Source organism: Sparus aurata, chromosome 22, assembly GCF_900880675.1.
Source record: "Sparus aurata chromosome 22, fSpaAur1.1, whole genome shotgun sequence".
Lineage (NCBI taxonomy): Eukaryota > Metazoa > Chordata > Actinopteri > Spariformes > Sparidae > Sparus > Sparus aurata.
In genome coordinates this window covers 10,273,493-10,293,533 of record NC_044208.1, presented here as the reverse complement: position 1 = coordinate 10,293,533, position 20,041 = coordinate 10,273,493, and the positions used below count along the sequence as shown (strand labels likewise).

The window sequence follows — 20,041 nt, the reverse complement described above, 5'->3', positions numbered from 1 at the left end:
TTTACCTTCCCATAACCACCACAGGTTTGGTCAAAATAACTCCTCAGTTCACTCTCTATCTGTCCTCTGCTGCTGTCCTGTCCCTTCCTGCCATGTCCCGGAGTCACAGTTTTGAGAGCTGCTGTAAATCACCTCTGTACTGTATTCCCTGTTGTCAAACTGGCATCTGTCGCACTCAGTCCAAGTCTGGTAGTCCAGCTGTGTTCACCAGGTGATCAGCTGACTGAGCGCTGTTGACCACGGCAACACCCCCGTCATCCAAGGTTGCAACGCTGAAAGATTCTGTCCGCTAATAGGGTCACTCAGCTCCATGGCTAACTTAGATATTTGGTCACAGCAGCCAGACGCCACAGCCAAAGATGGCTTCAGCAAAGATTTGCATGGGTAGCGTAGTGAGCAATGAACCTAGATCATAATAATAGTTTTAAATACAGGACTTGGACATGAGAGCGAATCTGACCCAGTGACAGGCTTTAAGAAGAAATATAATACCCACACAGAAATAGCCTATCTTCTCTCTGGTTTCATGTGCACATGTAGGTCATATAAAGGCATCAGTATTTAATTGAGGTGGTTTTTTAACCAGTTGAAAACTCCTTGTAGTCTCTTTAAAGCCTCTGAAAATATAAATTTCCCTCAGAAGGGGAAAGTTTGGTATCAGAATTAGATCAGGGCCTTAATATTGAAACAAATGAGAGCCAGACGATTATTGGATGTGTCACAGAAGATCTGGTCTTCTGTTGACAGTCTGTAAATGCCTGTGAACTGTCCATTGAATCTGAGGTTGAAGTCACAATCTTATCATTCACATTTATGATATTGTCTAAGTGGCCAGTTCATTACTAACTCGTTCTATAATAGACTTTCAGTCATACTGGATATCAAATAAGTTGTATTCTCTCGACATCACTGATATACTTTAGGTATGTATTTTTTATTTTCAGTATATCAGAATACCACACCCAAATCCAGCCGAGTCACTCGATAAATATTTGAACAACTTATTTATTTTTCAAAGACTTAAAAATGAGAATAGAGGGACACCGGCATTAAAGCAAAAAAAAAACTGGTGCACATATCCTGCTTTACAGTGCTGTTTGTTTATTTATCAGGGTTTTTTGGAGAGGAGAGAGAAATGAAATTACAAAAAAGAGAGAATAGAGAGTGATGACAGACGAGGGAAGAAATAAAGCTCGATGCTCAAAACCAGCTCGCAGTCAACACCATCAGTTTTATATCACCGCTCGTCTGCCGTGAATGCAAACACCCAACAGATCTCCACTTCAGTCTGATTAGATCAGACTGTTTTAGAAAAGTGCATTACTTTTCCTTTAAATCCGGCTGAATGCGCTGAAAGGAACCAATTTCAGGTTTATCCTCTTTCGTCTTTGTTCCTTTCTTTTATTGTGCCAGCCCTCTTTTTTGTCCCTTCTTGTTTGCTTGTTGTTTTATTTGCTTTTGTGCGTCATCTCACCCCAGAATGAAGCCAGGAGTTTGATGAGACTGAGAGTAAAATGAGTAAATGAGTCATTAAAGATTAATCTGCCCTGTCCCTGCTGTGCTTAATTGCGCCGCTAGGTTTATTGACAGCTAAATTCAGCCAATGACATTAAATTAAACGTCGAGGTAGAGTCAGATAGAGACAGATACTGAGATGGAGGTGATTATACAGTATTATGGCTTTTGGATGTATGAACATAGCCCTTGGCATAAATTGTTATAGAGGAAAGTAGAATGAGATTTCTGCAGAGTGAGGAATCATTAGTGGACAATAACTCGACAATATTTAATCTGACTCTGATGGAGTTAAGTGGCCCTCGACCGGGAGACTGAAGATCACATTTTTGATTTTTTGTTCCCTAATTCAAGTCTCTAAAAACATAATGGGCAATTTGGCAAACAGGGCCCGCTCTGCCTCTGATCATAATGTGGAGTTTAACTCTGGACTTGGCAGTTTTGTTTGTTGATGGCTGGTTAATGAGATGTCTGTTTCTCTTTTGTCACAACGCTGTGCTCCTGCTCTTTACACTCCTCACAGTTTGTTAGGGTTAGGAACGGTGATGGTACAACTTGTGGTCCGCTACAAAAACAACAGGAAATGAGTGTAGGTTTCTTCTAGAACACACAGTTTTGTCACAATAATAACCACCTAGAATTGTCTTCTTAATAAAACACCGGGATTTGACAGTAAAAAATTGATGAAAATGCCTCTAACTCCTTTAAAAAAACACACAGAGGTTTGTTGATACTAAACCTGCTGAAAATGGTCCAGGTGTCCCTAAAAATTTCCAGTGGTCTGACTAACACTCTGGTCACCTGTTTGACAGCCTTGATGGCTTGTAATAGAAATAATGTCTTGTATGTTTTGTCTGGTTATGGTGAAGGGGAAGACATTTAATCAGTTGTAGTGAATCTGTCTTTCTCTGCATATTTTGGGTTTGACAAACATAACTAATCTGTGGCATCAAGTCCACTGATCCCTACTGAAGATATACATCTTTGAATACAGTTTTTTTTTTTTATGCTTAATAATTTTACTAAAAAGGACTTTTTCAGAAACATTTGCCAAACAGGTGGAAAAGGTTCTTTTCTACTTCATGGATTTTATGGCAGCAGGACGATAAATGTGCATTAAGTCCAAATAAACTACAGTGCCCATCTTCATCATTAAGAAACATGTCTCCCAGATGTTTTCGAACATCAATGGACCTCATGCACAGAGGAATACAATTTATGCGAGACCTCAGTTTTACCAGACAATACTACTTTTGCCAGCCCTATCCTTAAACTGGATGAAATTTTAGTCAAATTTAAATACATCTTCTTTAGCCAGAAATGAAAAACTTGCTAATCCTCTAAGTTTTGGAAGAAGTGAGTCACTAAGTTGAAGGGCATCTTTATACTGACTCATCTTTAGAGAAGAAAGAACGTGTTCATTTTCTCACTTTGAAATTGGGACGAATATAAACCAGATCTTCTGTTTGACGCTGGAGCTCTGCAGGCACATTATGAGTAATTTGGATAGTTGGTCATTTTATTCATTATTTTACTTCACTCAGGGATTTGGAGAACTTTGATAATTTATGAGCTGTCTGAGCGATTCACCTTATTCTTGTACAGCGCTGACGTTGGCTGAAATATGGTTTTTGTGATATCTGTGGACGAATTTAGTCTTTTTTCATAAGTTTAACTTGTTTCATAGGGTAAATTTTAGCAAGTTACTCTACGTTAGCCACCAACACACCAACAGTCCCTCTTCAGATAGCTCCTTTGCCACCATCCTTCCACAAATTAAAGGTCTGAGAGCTGTTATAACAAGTGGATTTTTGACCTATTTAAGTTTCTAAAATGGCCCTTAAGTAATAAAGTCAAGAGCGATATGTATTGTAATTCATACTTGAAAGCATTCAGCACAGTAGCGGCCTCTTCTACACATGGGGATTTGTTTTTACAATACATCGTTGGATAGCATGCGATGATGAATATTGTCAGTTCATTCATTAACATTCATTGTCAGTTTACCAGCTTTTAATAGCCGCTGTGGAACTGTGATCCTTGATTTTGACTCATTGTGGATTAATTATCTCATTAATTATGGGTAGAGTTTGTGTTAGCCTAAAAAAACAGTGTATTAAGACTGTTTCATAAACTCTCCATGAGAAGTTTGGCTTTAAGTTCTGAAAAAATGCAAAAAAACAAACATTGAAGTCGAATTTAAGAAGGTGAAAAATGCCTTATGTCAGTTTATCTGGTATTTTTCATGAAACAAGCGAGACGAGAGTCAAAATAGACTAATGTTCTGAGTTTAAAGCTCATTATGCACTGTATGCTTAAAGCCAGCGAATGTTATCAAACACAACAGCTGTGTATTAAATCCTGTTTTTGAAGGCTAATCATATTTAGCTTTTGTCTGAAGTGTTTCGGAAAGGTACTGATTCAGCTATGGATTATATCAAATGTTTTCCACCTACATTTACATAAATACAGCATTTTTACATAAGATGTAATACATTCAGTTGACTAGAAAAAAATAATGATAATTTTAAGAAGCCCTATTGGTGACTACAATGCAATACACAGTGTGTGCAATGTCACAAAGAAAAGTTGTTTTAAAGCTTAAAGAAGACGAGGCAAGGTTGTTTTTATAGCACTACCATTCTGACACAAGGCAATTCAAAGTGCTTTACAGAGACGTATAAAAAAGAAAATTGAAAGCCACGTTAAACAGTAATGTTTTAAGCTCTGATTTAAATGAGATCTAAGCTGGTTGCAAAGCTGTATTCAATATTCACTCTCTTATCTGTGTGGTTTTATTCTCATAATAGTTGAGAAAGAGTTGTGTAAACCACGAGATGTAAGAATAACCCAGTTTACGATTATGTTGAACGTCATCTAATGTTGATATTATGATTGATATTACTGTTAAATGTATCTAACCTCTTTAAAAGGTATGGTAATGAGTTGAATTTATATTATAATGATTGAATGCAATCAAACAAAAACAATGAAATGTTTAATCTTATTTATGTCTTAACTTCTTCTCAATCAAAGAAATATCTCCTCCCCATCACTTTTAAACAAGTCACAAGTCTATGTCTTCCAAGTCCAAGTCGAGTCTCAAGTCATTTACTTTCCATCAAGATCCGTGATTACTTTCCTGCTTCTTCAGTCATCAGATATAAATAAATCCTTACAGCATGAATATTTTATACTGTAAACCTATATATACATAAACTTAGCTGAAATAAGCTGTGTGTAAAGATCATATTGACATAATGATAAAATAAACAGTGCATGTCCGTTTATTGAATTGACCTGTCAGACTGTGGTTTCAGCTTTTTTGAGAAACCTGCTGAAACCGCTCAGTCCTTGACTTTTATATGAAATTCTGATCCTGGGGGTTTACACTTGAAATCAGTCAGAGGGAGACTGTAATTAAAAACCTGACATCGTCACGGAGGGACCTCAGCTCTTTAAACCGTGAAAATGAACAACACCGATTCTTTTTTTTCCTTCTATCCCAGGAGCGAGAGCTGTTGGGTCGGATAACTGAGCTGCAGGAGGAGGTGTCCCGGAGGAAGAACCACATCGCTCAGCTGGACCACCAGATCCATACGCTCAACGAGAACATCAGCACTCTGACTAAAGAGCTGGAGCTCAAGGGCAAGGAGGTGCTCAAGATCCGCAGCGAAGCCAATCAGCAGATCAGGTATGACTCAGCACTCGGAGCAGAAACAATACTAGATATGAAAGCCTCGGTGAAAACTGAGGGATTTTGCTGTTTCCTGGCAGCTCTGCTGATTTGATTTTGTCCAAAAACACTTGACAAGAGCAGACAAGAGTAGACGTTTTTTGCTAATGGCCTTCAAAACTTGTTCAAAAACTTCCTGTGTCAGTTAACCAAGCCTTTCTTACAGTAAAATTGTCTCTTGCTTTCAAATTTGTGGGTCAAGACCGTCCCAATTGTAATTTATATTAGAAAAATGACTTTTATCTTCAGTAGCTGCCAAACTGACATCGTCCTTTTTATCTATGTTCGATGCACAACGTCTCTTCTCATTTGTTTGTCAGATTTTGTTTCTCTCTGCGTGAAATATTTATAGCCACAGAGTTTCATCCTCGTCTCATGCAACTCCACAACCAAAGCCTCAGAAGCATAGACCCCATTGTGTTCACACTGCAGTTCATCTTAATACACTGTAACCTGGCAACAAAACTACTGAATATCTTCCTGATAATTTCAGAGCGGTGGTCCTTTTCACTCTCTCTGCCTCCATTTTGCATAAGCACTCAATATATTATTTTGTTCTGCCTGATAATTTACCATTCACATTGTATGGCGAGACAAATGTATTTTATTGTTAATTTTCTGTTGATCAAGACTTTGAGTAGGAAGAATCAGGAACATAGGTTTTACTTCTATTAAAGAAATACTTCCAACATGTTGGGAAATATACTTGGGTGAGTTTGATGAGAAGATTGATACCACTGTAGTTTAGTGTGTTAAAGCTGGGGTTGATAATGTAGATTTTGAAAATTATACAACCAAAGACAATCCCACGTTCTTCCTTCAGGCTTCCTAAACCTCTCGAACTCATTTGGGTCACAATAAATGATTGGATGGGCTTATAACGGGCCTACACAGCCACAGATACATCATAGCTGATTGAGCAAGCAATCTAGCGTTGAGGTTTGAGATTGCAACAAACTGAACTTCCCTCGTCTCATTCACACCTAAGCAGGGGCGGTTCTAGGGGGGGGGGGCAACAGGGGCCAGTGCCCCCGTGACTCTGAGTCTGGACCCCCCTGTGGCCCCCCTGACAGTCTGCACTAATAATACAATGACAGATTTCTTGCAATGATTTTGTTCTGAAGGGAAAGGCAGAAATAAAGTGTCTCAGCAGTTTACTACCCAATCAAGATTGCTGAAATTGTAAACACTGCTTTGTCTGAATGAGGGATTTGTCCTTTTTTCCGGGTTGTATGTGCCCCCTAACAAAAAAGAACCGCCACTGCACCTAAGGTAACTGCCAAAAACGCAAAAGACCCTCTGGAGAACTGTTGTTTGGTTTGTCCTGTCAGGGCTACTGTAGAAACATGCCAGTGCAACATGAAGGACCCAATCCTGCTAGCAGTTCCTCCCAGTTTCCAGTCACTATACTAACCTAAGCTATTACCGATGTTCCTTTTAGTTGAAGGTCTTTTTTAAACACGGGCTCACCCGTTGGATAAAAATTGTGTATTGACCTGTTTCCCACTTCCCGCAGGCAAGGCAGCCCATCTGTGATTTTTTTTCTCTGAAGTGTTACATTGTACATCACTGATGTCACATTCACGTCACAAATTGAACTAGAAGAGAAAATAACGATAGACCCATTGTAAAAGAAGCATCTGTATAAAGGTGGATCGATTCTGTTGAGTATCACAACCACCAATGAATGACTCGTTTCACTCTCATAATTCGTTCCGATTAACATTTGAAAAGTCTAGAGGAGTCACACGATTCAGTTATTTCAACCCCATTCAAGATAGCCAGATGGTAAACCGGAGGTCAGCCACCTTGGCCGGCAATCCAGGTATTTTCACAGTCAGGAAGTGGAGCTATCTTGGCTTTAAAACACCAGTGAGCAGCTTTCATAGGAATAAACTAGGCTCCAACTCCAGTGTGTCCAGTTATAAAACCTCCTTGAATAGACTGCGTCCCAACATCCTTCCTAATTTACGCACCAGCGAATGGTGATAACGCGTCATCAATTCATGTGGCAGAATTTAGCGTCTACACCCTGGTCTTATGTTCAGATCACAGCTGAAGCGAGGTGACAAAAAAACCTGGGTCTACTGCAGGGTCAATTGACCCAGCTGTAAATGCAGAGTTTACATATTCCCATTGCACACAAAAGCCAGATGTTAGCAGATTAAGGTGGGATTTTTGACCACTGGAAAAGGGGTATTAGACAATCACCTTCAGGCTCCAGTGGTATTGATCCTCTGAGCTCTTTCCGGGAGAGATTGAGAAGAAAAGTACTTCCCAGATTACTATCCTCTTAGATAAATGAGCACAAAGTAGCAACATTAGGAACATCAACAGGACATTATCACTGACGTCTTGACATCCTCACACACACATAAAATGCCCACACACATTCTCTTTTCTGCTGGTGGCCCCCTGTCATCAGCGCATGTTGCCGAATTGAACTCCTGTTGTTATATCTGGATGACGATAGGTCCTGCAATCCTGCTTCTGCTCCGGTCCCGAGGAAGACACAGCGAGATGAAAGAGAGAGAGAAGAACCAAACGAGGCAAATCAGCCTCAGTGTTTTTGTCTCCCCCCCTCTCTCTGTCTCTCGGCCAGTGTCAGCAGCCCATTGATTAGTAGATGTGAAGGTTATTTAGGGTAGAGGCAGAATGGAATCTATAATCATGTTGTCTCTCGCGGCGGGTTATGAATTTTTTAAAGTGCTGCGTGGTTAATATGGTCCGGCAACTCATTAGAATAAATCTGTAGCCGCAGAGTTATGTGTTACGCGTGTGTGTTGGAAGGTTTTTCATGCCTGTGTGTATGTTCGATGACTGCTCCCATGATGCTTTATTCTGTCTCGTTAATTCATGCGCTGCTAGCCTTCATGTATGTGCGTCGTCTCTCTCTCTCTCTGTGCTGGCTGGCAGGCCCATGCGCAGCACATTCCCCCTTTCTCTTACGTAACTCCCTGTCTGAATCCTGGTCACAGGGATAAAAATAGGATGATAAATAAATAAAGAGGAAGCAGAGAGAGATAAGATGTGCGCCCCTCAGGGAGAGTTGGCCCAGTCAGAGTGAGAGGCAGACAGACATCTATGTTTCTCCTCCATCCTCCTTCACTCCCTCACAGCCCTTTCATCAGTCTTCTTCTCCTCCTCATTTAATTATCATCATCTTTTATTCCCCCCCTTTTCTGCCGTCCTCCGCTTTCTTTAGCTCATCTCCTCCGGTAAAAAAAAAAAACCTTCTGCATTTGCAAATTGAGCACATTGGATCAGAAGACGAATTTATTACCACTTCCTCTGGATTTGCTTTTCCATACGTGTCGTGTTTTGCACCTAAGCCATTGCATATTCATGTTTTCGTACATTTTCATGTTGTCCGCGCAAAACCCCAAAAACTCATATTTCTATCACCATTTCATTCACAGTGTGTTTTCATGCAATTATGTTCGAGGAATTCATTCGGTGCATCTGTCGCCTTCCCCTAATCTCACCACCGTTTCCTCTGGGGAACAATCCATTATGTTCGCTTTCTCATGGGAGAGACGGACGGAGAAGGAGAGTCTGCAGGTCCTGATTAAGTCTTAAAGGGAAATGTCACCCATTTGAAAGTAAATGAATGAAGTTGGTGTTATTCCTAAGGCTTCATTCAAATGATGCCATTAAAAGGAACAGTGGTGGATGTCAAAAAAAGGGCACCACTTGTATGGAGGGGCGGCACCAGCGTACAGGACGGTGTCATATATTTATAGTGACAAAAGGGCACTTTACTTCTTTGTCTGCTAGAAGGGCAACCTAGAGAGTCCGTTTTATCTACCATATCCAAGAAGGAACTCTTGCTGTGTTTTTTTGAACATGGGGGCACCGTGGGGGTGAATACCTCCACCAGTGAAGATGAAGGACTTTTGCTTTTTGGCTGTTTTTTTGCGTGGGGGGGGGGGGGCATTGGTAACAGCCATGGTCACCAAACTTCAATAAGATGGAGCGTCTGTTCTTACTATAAGTACATTTTTAAACTGATGCCTCTATATGACCTAAATAACAAGTCTCAGCGCCTGAGGAAAGAAGTTGCTTGCAGTCTGGTGTTACAGAAGCATCTTGTTCTGTATCTCTTGCCAGACGACAGCTGAGCAACTGACTTCCAACTTGACAAATTATGTTGGCTTTGCTACTGAGTTGTATCATGCTATTGGCTTATTATTATAAAGACATAACATTTCTAGCAGATGGTAAGTTCAACAAACTTACTTGTACCAGCAACCAAATCTGTTGGCTGAGCAATTACATGTAACCGGTACATTGTGTCTCTCTTTCATCTGCTGCAAAATAAATGAATGAGCTAGCCAGATCAAGGCAGCTGTGCTCATACTGCTTTTGTCCACAGGGGCCGCCAGAATCAACAAAACAGAAAGTTCTTTGAAGCTGCTTTAATGATCCTTATGTAGTGTGGAAGATAATGTATGTTAGTAATTGTCCTCATATACAAAACCGGCGGGAGACAGGTATCAAAATGTCATTGGTTGGAGTATTACATTTTGATGTAATTTCATACTTCACTAGATTTTAGTAACTATTATAGTCGCTAGATACTTTACAGAAATTATTATTTGGAAAAATTGTGTATATTCTAAGACATATTTAACTATTCAAATTCAAAGCCGACGCGACCAGCTCCAGCATAACACACTGGAACTCGTCTGACCATTCTTCTCTCTCCTCAGGGCTCATGAGCAAGAGTTGACGAAGAGGCACGAGAGGGAACTTAACGAGATGAGTGCCGTCCACAGCAGGGAGACGCAGAACATGCTGTCAGACTTCAACAAAGCCCAGGAAGTGCTCAAAGACAAGATCTCCGCGCTCCAAATACTGTACGTACATACTGTAAACACATTGTGTGCTTGTGTGGTCTTCAGACAGCAATGCAACAACGGAGAAATAGGAGATTGAACACTTATCTAACTCTTAACTCATGACTGATGATGCGAGCAGGTCAACCTACTCGTCCCAGATAATGTAACTGTGAGCTGTCAGGTGCTGAATGGAGGCTGAAAACAACTGACAAGTTTTCTCTGGGGAAAATAACAGAAGACGCATTCACACCTGCCCGATCACTCCTGGTTTCTCTGTAATGCTCATCAGGTTTAAAGGGACAGGTCACCCAAAAATCAGAAACCCATCTTTTCCCTCCTACCTGTGGAGTTGTTTTAGTCAGTGTGAGTTGTCGAGATGTCAGCCATAAAGTTCTCTGCCTTCTCTCAAATATAATAAAACTAGATTTGTGCTCGGCTTGTGGTGCTTAGGCGCCCAGAAAACTCAACAGCAATGTCAGTCTAGATTGATAAATGGCAGGTAAGAGGAAAATATGTGAATTGTCCCTTTACTCATTTTATTCACATGATCTATACTTGCTTATAACCTGTCCTCTACTTGAGTAGATGATCAAATATGGGAAAATAAAGTGTACACTGTACTTTTTTCCATGCAGTGACCTAAAAAAAAAAAATGACTGCGTCAAACAGACAAATGGAGCATATCTAAACACACTCACAGTCGTAAGTTATGTCGGAGCAGACGGATCCACGCAGACTATTTTTATTTTCATTTGCGTCAGGTAAAGTGGGGTATAAATAGCAGGCTGCCGTGATGAATTCTCTTCTTCTCAGCTAATCATATTGCCGCTGTCATACGTTATAAACAGCTGCACCGAGCACGACGGTGCATGACGAAACTGGCTCACCATGAAAGGCAGCACCTGGAGAGATTTACCGGTGCGCCCCTCAGTCTGTACCGGAGCTGCATTCTTTAGGAGACAATGTATTCACATTGTCAAAACAAAGAGAAACAGCAAAAAGATAAAAATGACACCGTGAAATCAAAGATAAGAGCGAGCGAAACACAGAAGACTGCATTGTCTGGAGCTACATTGGAATCTTTGATTAAAGTAGGTGTTTTGATTCCAACTTAATGAAAGATTGATATCAAAAGCTTTATGAGGTGTCACGCCCTGGAAGCGTGTCTGCCTTGGCGACTGCTGCGTTAGCTCCTGGTGTGTGTCAACATGGCTGCGTCACAACAACTGCAACCAACTGTCCAGTCTGCCGGAAATTTGGGATTTCATTTGCAGTGAACGTTGCTGTGATGTGTTCATCTGTTGAGTCCAAACAGTGCCGTCGTATCTATGTCTTCACTGAAGTATGAAACCACAGAGGAAGCGCAGGAGATTTAGGGTGTCATCATCCTTTAAGCAGACGAGCACAAAACAGCTCAAATCATTGAGCATGAAATAAAAAAACATCTCTTACTGCCAAAATGCACTGAATTGAACTGTGGCTGGTGTCGGTGCTGCTGCCAGGATTTCTAGAAACACTCATTTTTGACAAACCAAGACCAAACTAGTCATTCATTTAATTGTTCGCTTGTATTTTCTCCACAGTTTTCTCCTCAAATGTTGTTTTAAAACCTTTAACACACCGCCAGGATAATATTCTTGATACTGAAGGTCCTTATGTAGTCGAAGCTGGTTAGCTCAGTTCACACTGCTAGCACAGGAGCTTTTGTTGCCAGGAGGAGGAGGTTTTTAATGCCTGCGACAGACCTATCCTGATAGTGGGTGGGGAATGGGGCCAGAATAGACACCAGAACCAGAGCTGTGCAAGCGGACAATGGAGCTTGGATCAGCAGCCTCTCAGTAAACATGGTTTGACCAGGGCTAAACACAGCCTCTAAACTGATGAAGGCCAGTCTGATGATAAGGAATACAGGAGGAGGGTGATTCACAGGTGCTTTGTGCAGGACTCTTGACTCCTGAAGACAAAGACATGGCGAGATCAGGCAGGGACGAGAATAGCATTGGTCGGGAGAGGACCGAGCAGGAGGTTGGGCATCTGTCGGTGCCCACTTCTGGAAAAACAAGGCTATTTGGTTAGCATGCTAGCTTCAGTTGATACATAGACATGACATCAGAACTGTTATTTATTCATGTTTTGGTTAAAAGTTATCAGTGTTTAAAACCAACATTTTTACATATGGAACCTTTAATGAGCAAACATGAACACTAAGGCCCATCAGCCTTGACTTCAGAGCACAGAATATGAACACGCAGGAATTTAAAAATGCTAGGTATGTTGGAATGAATAAGGGTAGCACAGTTTGTACAGAAGTTTAGCAATATTTCAGTCCTGACCAATCAGGAACAGGCTCAATTTTACTACCAGTCCATGACACCATACTACTTATTGTTGATGAAGGTTCTCAGTCATCCAGGTCATGGTTATTCTAAGTGCTGTACTGTAGGCAACTGGACGTGTTTCAGTTTCTGAACTGATGAAGCCTCTTGGGTGAAACATCTTCAAGCTTCCTACGGTACACCATTAGAAATGCATAGTTCTTATGAAGTGTGCCAGGCAGGTATTATTAATTTGTTAATTCAGTTTGAAAGATCATCATAATCATTCACCTTTACAGTAATCAGTCTTACAGTATTAAGCTCAACTCTGATATTTGCAAACACTGAGTTTTTTTTTACTCTAAAACACAGCTGAAGGATCACAGCAGTGAATGTACAAAATAGAAAAGTAAAGTTATACACCCTGAGATGGCCGGACTCCTGTAAATGTAAAACATCCATATGAGATGAACTACATATCCTCAAACTCAGGACATGTTCTGCCAAATGTTAAGCGTGGAATAACATCAAGCTGAGGAGAACTTGCAGGGATCAAAGGTAACGTATAGACTGGCATGAAGAACAGATCAAAGAAATTTAGCTTCGGAAGTAATGATACCAGGGTGAAAGAATCTAATTAGACGAAGGACATTTCCTTTATTACCCAAGATGAAGAAGCAGATATATATTATTGATGGCCTGCAGATGACATACAGGGAGGATAATGTGGGAGAGAGAGGTGGAGTTAGGTGTCGGGTGAAGCAAAGGGAGTGAAAGCTTCGTGGATGCAGTGTGTCGATGCAGAGAGTGAGAAGAGTGTGGATGAGATGTGACGTGAATGACTCCAGGTAGGAAGATTCAGAGAAGAAGATGGATGTATGGAGGAGGAAAACAGAAAGTAGTTGAGTTGAAAGATACATTTTCTTGCCAGCGGGCAGCGGATGATGCCGAGTCATGAGGGAAATGAGCAAAACCAAATCTCAGGAGGGACAGACAGAGGACCACAGATAAGACAGAGCGAGATAAAGAAAGAAAAGCTACATTAAAGTCAGAGATATGCAGCCAGCAAGCTTCCTCCTCAGAGCTGACCTCCTTTTACTCTGACTCAGCTGAGGGACAAGCACCACCTGCAGGACTGAAGAAGTACATCCTGATTTACACAAGATATACATTATAGTTGAATAGGATCTCAAGAACAACACAAGGACAGCTGGACAGATTTGTAGAGGAACACTTCCTAAAAATGTTCCAATATTGTTTCTGTTGTTTGATAAGGCAGAGGAATCAGCTCATTGTTCTGGGCGTTTTCTCTTTTCTCCTCTGTTATATTTGCACAAATACAAACAGTACAAAAAAATGAAAATCAATAAAATGTGCCTGCAGAGGCCAAGAAGCTTATCTTACATAAACAACACTGAAAACATACAGTGCTGCATAGTTTTCTTTTGAGTTAACTTCTTACTGATGTAGGTTTTTTCTGGCTCCTCTTACTGGTGTTTTCAACCTTATTTCTTATCAGAGGATGGACTTAGTTAGTTCAGTTCCCTGTTGAAAAAAGACCAGCACCAAAACACAACATATGCTGGTCTTGCTAGTGACTGGTCACTGGCATATGTTGTGTTTTGGTGCTGGTTTTAGTGCTGGTCTATGCTGTTTTTTCAGCAGGGTTATCTCAGAGATGAAAGTGATGACATTTAATCATAGAAGCTGTTCTGCTCTAATTCAAAGCATTTAGTGTCGGTCCGTTGATCGGTCCAGAAATATCTCATCAACTCCTCATCAAATACCCTTAAATCCTGTCTTTTCATTTTGCAGCACCATGAGGTCGACCTTTATGACGGAATTCTCATAATTGTAATAACTCCAAGGATCACTTAACTTTCCATGTTGTGCATTCATCAGGTTCAAATTTGTATTTATCCAAGACGTTGGTTTACGACCAAACACCTGTGAAACTCATGACATTTTTGGATGACATTTGTTACTAATCAGCAAATACTAGCGCGCTAACACACAAAGCTAAGATGGTAAACATGGCAAGCACATAACTGCCAAACATCAGCACTCACCAGTCCTCGTGCCTCAACCTAACGACAAATGCAACCACTCAGAGGCAGAGAAGGGCGAGTCTTGTGAGAAAGGAGAAAAGATTCGGAGTTTATGATAATGTATTAGCAGCTTGACGTTGACGATTTCAGCCCTGAAAAATCCACATTAGTCAATGCCTAACAAGCAATACTATCATGTTGTGTGAATAGAATTCACCCAAACATCAAAATGAACCCATCTGCTGACGTGATTAAGTTGCCCTCTTAAAAAGATTCTTGTACATATAACTAACACTATCCAACACAGTATTTAGTTGAAACCAACTCTGACAAGAATCTCTGAGAGGAATCTGAAACCTTGACTCGACCAAAGAGGCCAGACTTCGGGAAAACCTGTCAAAACAACTGCATAGTTTAAAAGATAAATAAAGTGGAGATAGACAGTCTGCACGGTGAAATAATCTTCCGGACTAAACATGCTGCCTGCTTCAGTTTTCTGGGACAAATTTAATTTAATGATCAGCAGTTTTTATATTCTGGCTCACTTTCCCTCGGTAAAGAAGCATTCCCTGAGCCGTCCCCGGAGAAGATCCACTGTCTTCCATCTAATTAACTGAAACACAGATTCATCTTAACCGGCAGCCCTGTCCCTTCCCGCCTCATCAATCTCTGCGGTGACGACAGCCGCTTCCCTCCCTCTCCAAAAGCAGCCACTGAGAATACGCCAACATTTAAGTTTCATCAATTTTTAAATATTTCCTCCTGCGTCTGTGCCATATTGCATGGTCCTATGGGAGTTGGCAAGCATGTGTGTGAGTTCAAAGTGTGTGTTTGTTTTGGTTTTAGTCATCACGCCAACTGGAGAAGCAGTATGTATTCACGTCAGCAGAACTCCAGCTCGCAAGTGTCTGGTAGAATCATCCGGACACCATCTGGAAATGTTACCATAGCAACAATGCTTTGGTTTCCTGCCAGATTACCCATTAAAAAATGACCAGTTGGGCACTGTTTAGCTCAGTTGGTAGAGCGGGCTTTCCACGTACAGAGGCTTTGTCCTCACTGCAGCAGCCCCGGGTTCAAGTCCCGGCCTGGGGCTGTTTGCTGTGTGTCACTCCCCCTCTCTCATCCTATTTCCTGTCGTATCTTCAGCTGTTCTATCAATAAAGCCGTATAAAGGCCAAAAAATAAACTTAAAAAAAAAAAAAACAGTTAAACATTTGTGAGTTCAAACAAGACTTTCTGGTCAGCAAGCGAGAGCAAAGGAATCAGAATTGGACCTGGAGAGTCATTGAAAAAGCACTCGAATTTGTAACATTCGGTCCGTTGAGTTTGCTAAAGCTGCCAGTCACTGAAGCAGCAGCAGCAGTGGGAGAAAAATTACAAAAGACAAGCAGGAGGTAGTGATGATAACGTTAACACACACCCAACACTTCCCTGTGACCGTCAGTCATTGTCAGGTTTGAGTTATAGCACCTTGAAAACAGACTCACATTCACCAAAAATGAAGTGAAGAACCACATCAGAACCTCGCTGCAGCTTTGCTACGGACGTTTGGAGCGGTAGTGTCTGTCCAATATCTCTTATCAGCTTAAACATGCTGCGGATGGATGTGGATTTTTTTTATCCCCTGCAGGTAAATCTGTCTGACAGCTGCGTATAAGCCGAGCAACAGCAGGTGCGTCTGTCCAGTCGCTTGAGAGACTCTGTTTATGTGATCTTAGACAAAACCCAAAAAGAAGATGGAAGCCGTGGGTGACGCCGGCCTCCCCCTGCCTTTCATGTGTCACTGACAGACCCGCTGGGTGTCACAGAGGATCTTCCTGCTCACTGAAGGGTTGCTGATGCTGCGTCAGTCGGGCGTAAAATAGCTGGACTCTATAAACATTTGGCCCCAGTGTGCTCCTGCCTGGAAGAAAAAAACGGCCGCAGTTCGACCGGCGAGAGCAGAGATACATTCAATTCAATTGGTTTTATTGGCACTAGAGACCAGACATTAAAGTGTAAAATTCAAACACCAAAAAGTACAGAAACAGAAGAATTGTGATTTTGTTTTGGGGGATTCAACATGTTGGAACAAGTGGAGTGAAAACCTGGATGTCTGGATCGGATCATGAACTCCCCACCAGCCTCAGTGGGAACAAATGAGCTCCATTTGGGGAGTTCACTGACAAATGGACTCTCTGGAAGTCTTTCCCGCTGTCAGTGTATGATTCTTGGCTAAAGCGTCTGTTCGGGACAATTAGGATAAGACTTTGAAACAGCACATCATTTATAGGCAGTTCCTTTGTCTGGTCTGGAGAAAAACCTCCTGTTGCGTTTCAGCTTTTACCAGACAAGCGTACCCGGTGGCTCGACCCAAAGCACCAGTATTTGACGACCTGGGAATGAGCCTCCATAATCTAGAATTGACTACTGCAGCTTTAAAATGCCATTATCAGACAAATCAGTAGTCTGATGAAAAGTTAATAGGTCTTCCTCTGCCGCGCTCAATGACATGCTGGCTGGCTCCTTAAATCTGCACTCACTCGTCCAAACTTTGACAACTCCTGTTTTAGAGGTCAATAAACTGACTAATGCAGCTTTAAAAAGGCCATTACGATTTGCTAAAATATCACACCTTCTGTTTCTCCGTGGCTGTTTAACACAGTTTTAAGTGGTTAAATAATTCAAATTCAGAATCTCAGTATGCATCATTTAAGCCAAAATGTTCCCTTGTCTTCGTTGTAAGAAAAAGCCAGACATAGACGCTGCTGGAGCAGCAAAAGACATCCGGACGTTTGAGCTGCTGAAAATGTTTGACAAACACGATGAATCGGCTATCAGAAGTCTGCAGAAGGACCAGCACAGCGGCAGCGGGCAGTGTATCTGATGAAACTGCAGATCAGTATGTATCAGTGTCACTGAGCAGAGCTCCGGTGGCTGCTCCTGCACGGCGGCGGACATTCCATGGAGAGAGCACAGTTTATCGGGAAGACAAGCTGTTCTGGTGCTCGGCCTTTAAGAAACTGTGATTTCACACTGTGGCGTGAATGTCACAAAGCGACCCCTCAGTGGTTTGTGCTGTGCCAGTGTGGGAGGTGAAAGGCTGCTTAAATCACTGTCACATAAGGGACTGGTGAAACAAGAAATGGGCTCACAGCTGAACATGCAGTGGAGCCTTGTTTGATCATAAGAAACACTGACAGAAGACCTCATCTCTATGGTCAAAAAATAACACAACATTTAACCATTTCTAAGTGAATGTGAGCCTAAAATGTTGTTTCTATAATGTTTAATTATCATCTGTTGTTCATAGTTAAAAGTGTTGGTATTCAAAGTATTTTTTCCTCCAAACTGTGATCAATTCATGTTTAAAACTAACATTATCAGAATGTGAAGAAACAACAGTGTTGACGTGTCGATGTTCCTTTTTGTAGAGTTGTCTGCTGAAGTTAGCATGCTAACCAGCTAGCCCTGGTCGTCCTGTCCCGTAATAGCACTTTGTACCAACAAGAGGCGATAATCTGAAAGCCACCTTAGTTTCATTTTAGTGTCAGAGTTATCAGGAAAAAAAATAAGTTGTATCCTCCATGGTAGTGAGATAACATTGTCCCTCCGGATTTGAATGCATCATATCTTTCATAAGACTTGCACTGTGAGCAGCACTCTGTTGTTAACGCACTCGGTTCAGTTTGTCTTTTGTTAATTTATAGTTATACATATACCCTGTCCTGAGGGAAATCTCTGTTTTCATGTGTTCTATTGCTCCGGAAAACAACGTTGACATCTCGAGCCTTGGTTTCCTAATTAATATTCCAGCGTTTTGTTGTTTCACCCAAACTCATTGTACTTCAGATGTAATTTTTGTTTGTTCCTGTTCAGTTTAAACTTGTATTTTGGATCTTGGTGGGCGTCTTGAAATTCTCAAAACCGAGGGGTGAATACAACAGTATCACGTAGCCTGCTCCAAATTATGTTACATTTTTATCAAGTCTAAAAATTGCAGTATTGTGATAAATGCTTGAAGCTTCTTAGTACTCAAAACATGCTTTGATGAACAATTTCAGCTCTTCCCTTTATCACATTAAAAGGCTTACACAATGACGTGATATGAGGTATTGGGCAACTGATGACTTGAAACTACAAGAAACTTTCCAAAGTGCATTTGTTATCTACACTGCTCTAAAATGTGCTGCTGTTGCCAGATGGAAGGGTTCAAATGTGTTGTGTTTCTTTTTTGTTACAATTTTGAAAAATGAGTCATTTTCCAGGCAACGGTGTCACTTGTGATTGGTCGTTCTCGCTTGAAGAACATTTCAGCCGGCTAATGCCCACTCCGCTCAGCGATCTTTAGCATGTGTTGCATTAGAGAAAATGTCACCGAATTTTAAATGAATCGGAGGTTTTTACACAAGTGGTGATTTCTCCGAGGGGCCGCTCGGAAAGCAGCAGAGATCCATTATAGAGTTTTTTGAAAAATTCTCATAACTCACAGAACAAAAACAACCTCCGGAGGAACGGCGCAGCTCTGTTTTTGATTTGAACGCCCCACTGCTTAATGGTTTTTGTGATGAGAGGAGAGGAGGGTGACAACGGGAAAGGACCGGGGACAATTACTGTTTTATTGATCAAAAGCTAATGAAAAAGGAAAGCCCATGAATCACTCATCTCTTTACTCCTTGTAATATATGCGTTTTATTCTCTTAACTAACAAAAGGTTCCACCCAGTACACACACAAGCAAGAGCTACACCTCACCCTTTTTGATGTGTAATTGCTATTTGATGTTGCATATTTTACACACAACCTGCTGAGATCACATCTCAAACTGAGCATTTTAATGCATTTTCCCCCTGAGGAAGAAGTTATAAATGCTGTCTACCTTTTTCATTACTTAATTATTGTATTTACCTAAGAGTCTGAATGCTGCTCAGTGGATCACTCACACAGAATATTAATGTTTTTGTCGCTCATCTTACAGGCTGGAAGGAACAGAGGAGAAGTTCAGGAACAGGGAGAGTCGTCCTGAGGATCTGCAGATCATCGCTGAGCTGAAAGACATGGTGTCTGAGAGGGAATCTTTAGTCAAGAAACTTGTGGTAGGTAACTGCTGATGAGGTAATATGTGTCTAATATACAGGAAGAAGTATCCGTATCCCACAAAACCAAATAGTTCTTCAGGAAAGCATTTTGTAAGTAGAGTTTTTAAATATATTATCCACCTGGTCAATTGAACATTTCCAGAAGATGCTTCATTGAGGGAATTACAATAGTTTTCAGGGAAACTGGGGTGTGGTTTCTTTTTTTGAGGTTCACAAAAGACATGTACGGTTTTATTTTAGATATCTTGATTTAGAGGTTCAGTTCGTCTTTTGAACAACCGCCCATGGAAAAAGTTTTTGGGGAATAGCTCAATAGCTTATTGAGTAAGATGAGTGCAGACTGAACATGTCACATACACGATGTCAATTTGTGAGCTTTATAGCCATGTTCGCACTTGCATTTTTTAAAGGTCCAACATAGAGGAAGTGAGATTTTCTCAGCTGGTGATCATTGTTTTATTGACATTTTGTTCATCCCTCAATTTCGTTTGGGAAAGGCTTGTGTT

The 20,041-nt window shown here is 41.1% G+C and overlaps 1 protein-coding gene across 3 annotated transcripts in view; it reads left to right on the top strand.

Annotated features, from left to right (window-relative positions):
- The window catches only part of fam184ab (family with sequence similarity 184 member Ab), a 164,220-nt gene that overhangs the window by 132,907 nt on the left and 11,272 nt on the right, over positions 1-20,041 (top strand). For all 3 annotated transcript variants that reach the window (XM_030405412.1, XM_030405413.1, XM_030405414.1), the window contains 3 exons: positions 5,025-5,209; positions 9,964-10,110; positions 19,415-19,532. In XM_030405412.1, coding sequence (XP_030261272.1) covers positions 5,025-5,209; positions 9,964-10,110; positions 19,415-19,532 — 450 coding nt within the window. The remainder of the gene's footprint in view (positions 1-5,024; positions 5,210-9,963; positions 10,111-19,414; positions 19,533-20,041) is intronic.